This window comes from Myotis yumanensis, unplaced genomic scaffold (genome assembly GCF_028538775.1).
Source record: "Myotis yumanensis isolate MYYU_CA2020_CCGP unplaced genomic scaffold, mMyoYum1.0.hap1 SCAF_17, whole genome shotgun sequence".
NCBI lineage: Eukaryota > Metazoa > Chordata > Mammalia > Chiroptera > Vespertilionidae > Myotis > Myotis yumanensis.
The window spans coordinates 40,085,713-40,097,415 of NW_027223768.1; the positions used below are offsets into that span (position 1 = coordinate 40,085,713).

Genomic DNA, 11,703 nt, shown 5'->3' on the forward strand with positions numbered 1-11,703 from the left:
TGAACTCAGTCACTCAGGCTCCTTCTGTGTCACCACCGCCTGCAGCAGCCTCCAGGCAGACATCACATACCAAGGACCCTCCCCCGTCCTTACAGCCTCCCTCCCTTCTGATCTCCAGGCGCCCCCCGCAGCTGTCGCCTGCCTGCCACTTAGGACGCCTGCACTGATTTGGAGATACTACACTGATGTGGAGATAGGAGGCCACTTGCATCACCACCACTGAGCGCTCAGCGTGTGGAGATGGCATCTGTAGGTCTGACCTCCTCCGAGAATCCATCCAGGAGGCCCTGCAGATATTTGTGGAATGCCTGGACACGTGGGTACGTATTTCCCAGCCAGGTCTCCCTGCGCTGGCGGACGACATTTTCCGAAAGCTAAGCGGTGGACTCTACATCCGTCCCTGTTTAATTTCATCATGTTGGTTTTGGCCCAGCATCCCTTCCTATGTAAATCATTGGAACTTGAATATGTCATGTAGCGCATTAACTATCCCAGCTGCGGGTCATCTGGAGTCTTTCTATTTTTCAACCAAGTCATTAACAAAAACACTTAGCAAGGGAGGGCCAGGGACAGAGCCCTGAGGCTGTCCCTGGAGACTGCCCTCGGGAAAGACCTGCGTTCCCAAGTGCGCAGCTACCTGTGGGCCAGGTGTTCAACCTGCTGAGTGCATCTTGCCAAAAATCTTCATGACGCAAGTAACGTGGCTGAGAAATCCGAACGTCCTGTTGGCACATGAAAACGCTCAACTCGTAAGCCTAGCCAGAAGCTCAGGCGGGATGTCGGCTGAGGGGGGCCTGGTGCGAATGGTTAGCGTCTCGCTCTCCAATCCCACAGCTGCCTCCGGATCCCACCTGTCCGGGGCCTTGCCTGCAGGTGGGACAGGGGAGCACAGGGCAGGGAAGAGGTAAGCCAGGTGCGGGGAGAGAGGAAGAGGTAGCACTCCGTCAGGGTCAGGTGAGCTGGACTGCTGTCCTTGCCGCTTCCCACCTGCTCATGTCGCGGCTCCACCAGGGAGAAGCCACACACCCCTCTCCTCCCTCCCTTTCTTCAAAGCACGTGGCTTGAGCCAGGCCTTGGCTGCCTGGGAGCCTACAGCTCGGACCTGCCGTTCCAGGGCCTAAGCTCCCCGTCTTCCAGGCTCTCATCTGGACGTGGGGGTCCCAGCAGAGCCCCCAGGACCAGCCCCTGGAGGAGGCCCGAGCTTCCCCGCAGAGGTCTGCACTCCGGGTGCACCAAGCACCCCTCTTCCCACACTCTCAGGCCGGAAGAGGACCTCAGACCCACCCTGGGTCCCAGTCAAAGCGGCACCCATAGCAAGGGAGGGCGTTCCCCTCTAAATGACTATGAAGCCTACTTATCCAACAACAACGCTACCACACCTGTTATGTGCAGGCACAACTCTATACACCTCACACAGCTATGAACTCATTTAATCCTCATAACAACCCAATTGCATAGGTCCTGTTACTATTTCCATTTTACAAACGGGAAAACCAAGGCCCAGAGAGGTCACAGGCTAGTAATGGGCAGTCAGGATGTCTGGTTCCGGGTCTGTGCTCTTAACCCCTGCGTCCTTCTCCAGCCTTCATGCGAAAGGGCGTGTTGAACTGTGCTCCTTGCAGGCAGAGGGCCAGTGATGGGGTTTCAGACTTGCTGCTTCGGTTCCGAGATGAGGGAAAGTGCTTTGGGGAGCAGTGATGGGGTTGTGAAGTCTTTTCCTTCTCAGAGCCTCTTTCCTGCATCTTCTTTGGTCCATAATGGAAGCCTTAGCTTTGCTCTTATTCATCAACGTCACTGTCTTTGCACGCCCGCTGCCACCTTCCACGAGGCAGAGAGAACACCGGAACTTTCTTACACAAGACACCCTCGGGTTGTTACAATTTCTCACAAAATCCACTTCTTGTTAATAACCACACCACCAGGGTTTCATGGGATATTTTCATTTTCCAAGGTGCTTTCATAGATTAGCTCATGCATCATGCATGATCTTACTTCCTCACAAATAGCCTGACAATGTGAGGAAAGCAGGTACCAGCTCGACAGATGGAGGGCCCAGCCAGGACCAGGGCGGGTGCCTGGCGCTGGACCTGGAACCCAGGTCTCCAGGTTGATCACTCTGCAGGGCAGCCCCCTTGCCTGTCCCTGACCCAGAGGGAGCCGGGCAGAGGGCAGCTGTCACTACCATTTTCCTCAAAACCACCCCTGGTTCCAACGCTACCTGCAGGCCACTTCCCCTCACCACATCCTTAGGCTCAAGGGCAGGGCTCCTGTCCAAGGCTAAGTGGGGGGGAGGCAGTTCTGAGTGCTGTGTAACTCCCTGTAGAAAAGGTTCAGCTCCTTATTCACTTGGGGAAATTCCCAAATCAGAAAGGATGGCGATAAGCGGTCCCTCTCGATGGCTTGATCCATCAAATGGGCTGTTCTGGGGCTAAGATGCATGAAAACATTTTAAGCAGCTGCCCCTACCGACTTAGGTTTATGTTTCGCTGATACCTTTCCTGTAGAAATGGGGCATATCTGCATCCCATGACTTCCCCTCAAACCTACCTGCCCGTCCTAGTCACACCCAAAGCACGAAGAGCAACGGAAATCCCTGAAAACATTGCAACAGCTTTTGAACACCCTGACCAGAGTTGCACAAAGTCTTCCGTGAGTGAGTCCCGAGTGGCACAGACACACGTGTTCTCCCTCGGCCTCCGCCCTGCCGGCCTGAAAGACGCGGTCTAACCCGAGACCCAGCTCCCAGATGGCTGCTTCGCAGTCTCCTGACCAGGAGAACGCCTCAGCTTCTGCCACGGCACCTGGCAGGACTGACTTCCCCATCCCTGCGGTGAGCAGAGCGCGTGGTGGCTGGTTCTGACCCTCCCAGGCCAGGGCCACAGCGGGGCAAGTCTTCCAGAATGTTCCTTCCCTATGGCAGCTGATCCGTTCCCTGGGACATAGTGACGTGGAGCAGAGCCCCTGCCAACCCTGGACGGACACATAGCCTGAGTAGAAATAACCCTTTGCCGGTTCATCACGAACGCTGTGAAGTGCGTCTCACAGCAGCTCACCAGCTGACCCCCTGCAGCCGCAGGTCCTCATTTGACTGATTATTTCATTGGACTGATTATTCCCGCCTGGATGGAGCCTGGACGGAGCCAGTTGCTTGTTCCTGAGTGATCCTTTGGGTTCTGGCCCTCTCCACCCAGCTGCATGGATCTCGAGAGCCGGGACTGGCCATGGTCTCACCTGGCAGCACAGTGCCCATGACTAAGCGGGCTGAGGTCCAGGTGTGAGGGGCCCAGGCGATTTCTCCGTGGGGTTTATTCCCAGGGGCCTCTCTCCGGGGGAGCAGGTGGAGGGTCTTGGGGTGGCTTTTGGTGAGCGTGACCACAGGCGACCCCTTGGGCCTGTTTCAGACACATCCCCTCAGCAGCTGCGGTTGGGGGCCGGCGACAGGCAGAGTGTGTGGGGGTGGGCGGGGGGCTGAAATCGGGCCGAGGTCAGACCGGGCACCCCCAGAGCTGCCAGGAAGCCTTGCAGAGCTGCGCGTGGAGGAGTCCCAAGCAGAGGAAACGCGTTTTCTCCAGCTCCTCTTAGAGAAACTGCCTTTGAACTCCCACCCATCCTTCAAGTCTCAACTCAGAGTCATCTGCTGCTGCCTCGGTAGCAGACCCAGCCTGGGAAGGGTTGTGACTTCCGGGGGGGTGGCCAGGACCTGGAGCGAGCAGGTTCGAAACCAGGGTCTGGGGCATCTGATGAAGCCCACGCTTCGCTTCTTGGTTGGAGAGAATGCCCGGCTCCAACATCTGGAACTTCTCAGGGATTCCAGCCTGGGCCCACGCTGACCATCGAGAATGGGCCCTGATGGCACCAGGAGGGTGTCCCACATGTCCACCTCACCTCTCCTGGGGAGTCCCTGCCCTCCACGTGGGACTTCACAGCGGAGCCCCCAGGCCTGCCGCTCGTGTCCCACAATCCCAGGAGTCAGGCATTCAGGAAGCCCAGAGGGAAAAATTGGGGAGTTCACTGCCCAAAAGACCGGGGTACGAGCTGGTGTCCTCTCTGGCCTGGCTCAGGAGGGCCCTGGCAGCCACTACATTTCTGTGCTCAGTGATGGACGGCGTCCTGTTTCCACGGAGATAGAAATATCTACGAACGCCCTGAAGGCCGAGCAGGAGTGAATGCTGCTTTTGTGGTGAAACTGACAATCTTATTTCTCAGGGCTTAGGCTGAGCTACTGCTCAGATGAGAGACACGCTGCGAGCTTTGCATAGGCCCACGGTGCCCAGTCCCCGCGGCCTCGGCGTCCCTCTCAGGGCCTCGGAGTCCCTCCCAGGGTCTCAGGTTCTCCTCGACCATGTGGCTTCCCCCCACCCAGCGCTGAGCTGTTACATGCTGGGGAGGGAGCAGGGTTAGTAGAGTTGGCTCTGCAAACCTGAAGCTATTACTGGAGCAGGCGGAGCTGCCTGCAGATTTCTCTGGAATCAAAATGCTTTCTCTTGTGGCCCCGATAAGATTACAGGGCCGCTGAGCTGCCAGTGTTCAGGTTTCCCACGGAACCGACGCACCGGCCAGGCTCTGGCTGCCTGGCTGCGAGGGGCCTCGCCTTGGCAGGCTCTGACACTGGACCCCCTTCCAGAATGCGCTCGGCCTCTGTGACAGGCCCCAGGCCCTTCAGTCCCATTACCCCAACTCCCCGTCACTGCGGGCAGCCAATGGGAGGCTCTCCTAGTGCCGTGGTCGGCAAACTGCGGTCCCTTGAGTGTGGCTCTTCCACAAAATACCACGTGCGGGCGCGCATGTACAGTGCTATTGAAACTTCATGGCCACACTCAAGGGGCCAAAGAGCCGCATGTGGCTCGCGAGCCGCCGTTTGCCGACCACTGTCCTAGTGGAAGCCACTGTTACCGAGGGTCCCACAGAGTGCCTGGGAGCCAGACAGGAAAGTGGGGTACGTGGCCATGCCCACAGACTCCAGCTCCCAGAGGCCACGCAGTCCCTAGTTATGACCCAGGGCTCAGAGAGGGGGGATCCCAAAACAGCAAAGGCTGTTGGTGAGATTGGGGTAGAAAATACTTCATGAAGTAAAATGAACACATTATATGTACTAATACATGTTCTCTCTCTCTCTCTCTCTCTCTCTCTCTCTCTCTTGTCAGTGATACCGATTCTGTGAGGATACAGATGTGATAGCCCAATAATTTTTTGGTGCCATTTAAAGCACTAGCTCTAGTATGTAACCAGTGCTCAATAAATGCGGAATAAATGGGTGAAGGGCAGCTAACAGCTGGGAGGGACTTGGAGTTACCTCAGAGAAAAGGGCTCACCAATGGTCTCCACCTAAAGCAGACACCGTTTAACCGATGGCAACGAAGTCTAATTTTCACCGACTGAACCCTCCACTTGTTCACCTAAACCCTAGCCGATTTCACGTGTCTACCGTTTTGTTAAGCAAATGATGGACTTAGTCCACAAGAATCAGACTTTTTGCAAGTGCTCCCTGGCTCTTCTCGCTGACTACAGCCCATGCGTAAGTAACGAAGAGTGTCCTTTAACCCCCATGTCCTGAGTCTCCTCTCTCTACTACACATTCCCTCTCCGTTCCTGCCGTAGCTTCACCGTTCACCGCTCCTGGAGAGGAGTCATATCTGCGTCCTCAGGGGTCTGTATTCCCCAGGGACATGCCTCCCAAGAACAGTCAACACCAACAGGTCTGAACCTGGCTTTAAAGAAGAACACCCGATCCTTCTCCCACCTTCATTTGTTTCTCATTCAACAAGCAAGTATCGCGTGCCCATCAGGCCACGGGTACAGGCGCTAAGGCTCCCGAACTCCAGGAACCTTCAGGGAGAGGCCCCGGCGGATGGCGCTGCGGGGCTCTAACTTGGTTTGAACAGAGGGCTCTGAGGGGCGTGGAGCCGGAGGACATCTGGGGAGGCGTCTGGGGAGGCGTCTGGGGCTGGGGACATTCTTGCTGCAGACGGAGGGGAAGGAGCTCCTGCTTGTTAACCAACCTTGCCTGGTGAGACTGCACGGCTATGGTGAGGGCAGGCGCTGATCTCTAGAGACCTCAGACCAGTGAGGGTCCCGCCCACAGAGGCTGCACGGCCTCCTCTCGGCATCCAGGGCTCCCGTGAGCTCCGCCCACCGGTCATTTCTCCTCCCTCCTACAACTTCCAGGCTTTCCTTCCCACCTTCCCCTCTTACTCTCCAAGTCAGACCTTGCCTGCTCCCGGGCCCAGTCTGTGACTGGCATTCCTGCCACGTCATTCTGGCCACACCGTGGTCCCATCTTTCTCTCAGCGTTGCCCACTGCCCACGAGCTGAGTCCAGGTCATCCGCCATCTGGCCTTTGCAGACTAGAGCTGGCCTCTGTCTGGATCAGAAAAAGGCACCCCTTTGGGGCACAGTGAGGCAAGGAGACTTCGCATGAAGAAAAAGTAACCCCTTCCTCCAAATGGGGAGAGTCCAGCTGCCGCTTGGCCAGCGTCCACCATACGCAGAGGCCACGCGGTTCTGTCTCATGCTTTCATTTCTCACTGCTCCCACCTTCCTCTCCGGCCCGCCTGCTCCCCAGAGGAAGGCGGCTGTTCTCCCTGCACCCGCCGTGCCCTCCCCACCACCCTCCTTTCTCTCAGGCTCCCTTCTGGAGATTCAGTGGTACCGAGGACTAGGTCCACACCGGCCCTTCATGTGGCGCTCACACAATAGGAAATGGTCCCTGTGCCGTGATACACAGGGAGCCTCGTGCCTGCTGGACGGTGGGCCTTCACGCAGCCCCTGCACCTGTTCCCTACAGAGGCTTCGCGGGCTGAACAAAGAGTAATATTGTCGATCCTGGTCACAGTGACTTAAGAAAAGAAAAGATGTCCCAGGTTCCGGTGGGTACGTGGGTTCCCAAGAAGGAACTCAGGAGCCTGTGGGCCTGATTTGGGCTCCTATTAGTGGGAAACAATATGACTCAGTTTCTCCCCAAATATCAAGGTCCCTTCGTGTCTCCAAAGTGGGTTTCGCCACTCACAAAAGGGGTGCACTCTGAGATCGTCCAGAAACCCCAAGCCCCACTCCCCATATCACGTCCCACACAGAGTGACTTCCCGCCCAGAGTCCTCGCTTCCTGGCTCCTGGGTTCCTCTTACTTCCCTCCCGGCGCGGGCTCCGCTGTTCCACACTCAGGTGTTTCCACAAAGAAACGTCAAAAGCAGTCCCTGCCACCCCGCAGATCTGTGCTTGTGGGGGGCTCAGGGCGCCCCAACAGGCACACGCTGCCCACCGCTCCCGCTGCCCTCCTGGTAGAGCCCATCGGTTACTACACACCCCACTCACCCCGCTGTGCAGACGGACAGCCTGGTTTTTAAGGCTCCCCTCCCCCCCCCACCGGAAGCAGCTCGGGGGACAGTTTCAGGGTTTGTGCCACACACACTTCCTTCCTCAGCCGAGGGAGAAGGAAGTGCCCGGTGCAGGGGTCCCCCTGTCCTCCTAGAACGAGATTCAAACTGGCATTTGGTCCTCAAGCAGCAGCCTGGCTCCACTTGCTTGCTCTTCCCCCGCACCCACATCTGCAGGAGCCCCGGCAGGCTCGCAGCAGACTGAACCTGCGGCCTGGGCCCCGAGATGCCCTCGCTCCCAGGGAGGGTACCCGCTTCCAGAGCAGCCTCACCCCCCAGGAGGGCCTCCCCAGGCATCTCCCCTCCTGCCCTGAAGCTGGAGGCAGCAGGAGACCATGGAGTAGACTTGTGAACACCACCTGCTGATTCGAGTGCATTACCCCCCCACCCCACCCCCGCCCTAACCTGCCTCAGTTTCCCTGTTTACCAAACTGTCTACAGAGGGTCCAGCTCAGACTCCTGTGGGTCCCGTGGTCCCCCACACTCCAGAAAGCCTCCCTGCAGGCGGTCCCCAGCCCTTGAAGACAAGAAGGCAGGGTGCCTGCCCAGGACACACCGTGGCCCCTGCAGGGAACCCACAGAGCCACAGGCCACGCGAGGGGCTGGCTTCGCGAGCCAAGCAGGGCTCCGGGGTAGAGCTGGAGCGGGGAGGAGACAGCAGACCTGATGGCCCCGCCGCGGGGGAGCCCGTCTCCTCTCGCAGAGCTTCACCTTAGAAGCTCCTTTCAAAAGTCCCAGGTCCTGCTGAGATGGACGTGGGCGAAATGTCAGGTCTTGGCTTCAAGGGAGAAATCCAGGAAGCCTGGAGACCTGGAGAAGGGAGGCTGGGGAACACACCCGCTCCTCCTGGGCATACAGCCAGCTACTCCTCCGCGGCAGGGTGGTTCCCGGACCCCCTGAGGTTGGAACAGGACCAGGAAAATCCGAGGCTGAGAAGGGCGGGCCTCGCCCCGTGCGCCCCAGCAGCAGAGTCTCAGGTTTTATCATCCCCAGTGCTATTCGCCCGAGAGGGAGCTTTGCAGAAAGTTCTGAGAGCTGTGACTGCGGGACTGGAGAAGCCGAGCTCAGGCCACCTTCGGCGGGAGGCAGCGGGTGGGGAGGAGGCCTCGCTGCCAGCCCTGTTTCTCTTTCAAAACGGGCTCCAGACTCAGGGGCTTCTGCTTTCTGAGGTCTGGGCTCGCAGATCGCCCGCTTACGGAGTTTTGTCCTGAGCGTGTCAGTTCCTCTCCAACGTGCCTGGAGCCTAGCAGCCCCCTGTCCCTTGGCGGTCCTCCGGCTGCCCCGCCTGCCCCAGGGTCTGCCAGGTGCGCTGGGTGTGCTCTGGGTTGGTGGGAGGCAGGCATTGCCCTTCTCCCGGGTGGCAGCGGGGCCACCCGACGCGCCCTGCCCAGCCCGCGCCCGCCCACCACGCCAGCCCGGCATTACCTCCATGCCCTCCAGGTGCCACTGCACTCCTCTGCCCACGCTCACGGTTCCGCTGTCCCCACGCCTGCCCCACCAGGTCCCACTCAGCGGCAGGGCTAGTGGGCTGCCGCTCTGCTCCGCTAGCTGCTGCGGGACAGCCGGCCTCCGGCCTCTGGGTGAGGACAGGAGGGGGGGGGTGGGGGGAGGGAAAGGCGGGGAGGAGCAGGGGGAGGAGGAGGTGGAGAGGGAGGGCGGGGGAGGAGGAGGAGCAGGGGAGGGAGGCCGGCCATCGGGGTTTAAATTTAGACACAAATCTAAACAGATACTGTCCCCTCCCAGGGCAGGGCTCCAGCGAGGGAGCCACCTCGCTCCATTCATGTGCCCAAACATGGGATGGGACAGCCGCCGGTGCCTCTTTCTGGAGAGGTATGTCCCGGACCCCGGTCCCTGCCGCGGTTTCAGCCCTCTCCGCCTCTCCCTCGTTCAGTGTGCCTTCTTCCTCTTCCTGCCCTGAAAGTTAGAGTTGTTCTTTCCCTCTTTGATCTCCCCTCTTTTATGGACATCCTTCCTGCTTCCTTTCCATCTCTTCCCTCCTTTCATTGCTTTCATGTCACACATGCTTTTCCCTGCTGGAGAGCAGGACCCTGCCCGGCTGACGCCTGTGTGAGGTGGATGCCCGTGTGGACCCCTGGCCCAGAAGACAGCAGTGCACACGGAGCCCCTCACCGTGCGGAAGGGACAGGACCCTTCCCCTTTCAGCCCTACCGCTCCACCTCCCAGCCTCACATTTTCACAGCCAACCTGCCCATCCCTCTTCTGCATGCCAGGAAGAGGAGGAGGAGGAGGAGGAGGAGGGGGAGGAGGTGGAGGGAGAGGGAGAGGAGGAAGAGGAGGAAGAGGAGGCAGAGGAGGAGGAAGGAGAGGGAGAGGAGGAAGAGGAGGAAGAGGAGGAAGAGGAGGCAGAGGAGCAGGAGGAGGAGGGAGAGGGAGAAGAGGAAGAGGAGGAAGAGCAGGAGGAGGAGAAGGGAGAGGATACGGAGGAGGAGGAATAGGAGGCAAAGGAGCAGGAGGAGGAGGGAGAGGGAGAGGAGGAGGAGGAGGAGAAGAGGGAGGAGGCAGAGGAGGAGGAGAGGAGGAAGAGGAGGAGGAGCACAAGGAGAAGGGACAAGAGGAGGAGGAGGAGCAGGAGGAGGCAGAGGAGGAGGAGGAGAGAAACAAGGTATCCAAGCTCCCCCAGCAGTAGACCTTGATGGATGCGGGGATTTCAGTTCCGTGAGCTGCTGGCTGGAGGGCCTTCTCTGTTCCTGTTAATTGAGGGAAGGGAGCGAGGAGGCGGAGAACAAGCTGTGTGGGAGGGAGGGGCTCCCCCCCTGGGGTCTGGAGTAGCTTCTTTCTCTGCTACCAGGGTATGGCCTGGCCACCAGCCCTCGCCTCGGAGCCTGTGCGTGAGGGGGCTGGCAGGGAAGCCTCTGCGTGGTCCTGCAGCCGACGGTGACTCCGCCCCCATCCCCAAGCCCTGACCCGCCACCACCGCAGCAAGGAGAGCCATCCCTGAGCTGGACAGTGATACTGAGCGCTGCTCCCGCTACAAAGAACTGCCTGGATTCTGCTCCTCATGCCAACTTTCAGCCTCAGACACGTGGCCTCCCTCCCGTCACACAGCCTTCCAAGGCCTGAACTTCTAGAACACTGACAGCCCTGATGCCAAAGTGTTTCCCACGTTCATTGAACTCAGCTGAGCATGGGGCAAGACCCTGGATTTCAGAAACAGATCGAGAGTTGAATTCCAGCTCTGCTGCTTTCTAGCTGTGTTTCCATAGACAGGTTGCTTAACCTCTCTGATCCTCATTTTCCTCACCTATACAGTTTAATAGGCACTCTGAAAAGAGTAACTTTTTATAATGCTTAGCCCCATGTGCAAGTTCAAATGAATAGGGATGTGGGGAGCTGATATAGGGTTAAGCCTCGGACTGACCTGTGGGCAAAGTCACAAACAATTCCCAGCTTAGAGGGCACAGTCCTCTTAGCATAATTAGGCTTGACCTTATGAGGCTCTCTAGATCTTATCTGGGAAGCTAATGGGCTGAGGGAAGTGCAGGAAGTGTAACTATGGTCAAAACAAGTGAAACTCACAAGAACTGTGTAACTACAGAAACCACTACCTTGTTTACCTCTCGCTATAAAATAAAGGCTCAGCTTGCTCTGGGATCTTTTCTCTGTGGCCTCAGCCAGGCACAGGGAAGATCCGCGGAGACTGAGGAAAGCTAGAGAGTTCTGAACGCTGTCTCCGTGTAAAACATTCTTCGCCGACTCCGTCCACACCTTTGGGAACCCCTGGACCACTGGGGCTGGACCCCAGCATAGGGACCCAGTATTTTTCTTATTTAGAGCTGGGCATTCTGAGGTCCCCAATGCTGGGAATTAATGCTGAGTCCCCTCCCCTCTGGCACAGCGTCAGAGGTGAGAGCGCCAGAGGTGAGGGCACCAGAGGTGAGAGCGCCAGAGGTAAGGGTGCCAGAGGTGAGGGTGCCAGGGGTGAGGACGCCAGAGGTGAGGGTGCCAGGGGTGAGGGCGCCAGGGGTGAGGGCGCCAGGGGTGAGGGCGCCAGGGGTGAGGGCGCCGGAGGTGAGGGCGCCGGAGGTGAGGGCGCAGGAGGTGAGGATGCCAGGGGTGAGGGCGGCAGAGGTGAGGGCGGCAGAGGTGAGGGCGGCAGAGGTGAGGGCACCAGAGGTGAGGGCGGCAGAGGTGAGGGCGGCAGAGGTGAGGGCGCCAGAGGTGAGGGCGCCAGAGGTGAGGGCGGCAGAGGTGAGGACGCCAGGGGTGAGGACGCCAGGGGTGAGGGCGGCAGGGGTGAGGGCGGCAGGGGTGAGGGCGGCAGGGGTGAGGGCGGCAGGGGTGAGGGCGGCAGAGGTGAGGGCGGCAGAGG

The 11,703-nt window shown here is 58.9% G+C and overlaps 1 protein-coding gene and 1 long non-coding RNA gene across 3 annotated transcripts in view; one reads left to right on the forward strand and one right to left on the reverse strand.

Annotated features, from left to right (window-relative positions):
- The window catches only part of RCSD1 (RCSD domain containing 1), a 43,912-nt gene extending 35,032 nt beyond the window's left edge, over positions 1-8,880 (reverse strand). For both annotated transcript variants that reach the window (XM_070395759.1, XM_070395758.1), the window contains exon 1: positions 8,799-8,880. In XM_070395759.1, coding sequence (XP_070251860.1) covers positions 8,799-8,804 — 6 coding nt within the window. In that variant the 5' untranslated portion in view covers positions 8,805-8,880. The remainder of the gene's footprint in view (positions 1-8,798) is intronic.
- On the forward strand, positions 8,809-11,043 carry LOC138995385 (uncharacterized). Its single transcript, XR_011468620.1, has 3 exons — positions 8,809-8,953; positions 9,117-9,203; positions 10,183-11,043. It is a non-coding gene; the product is annotated as an uncharacterized lncRNA (long non-coding RNA).
- Positions 11,044-11,703: the final 660 nt, after the last annotated feature.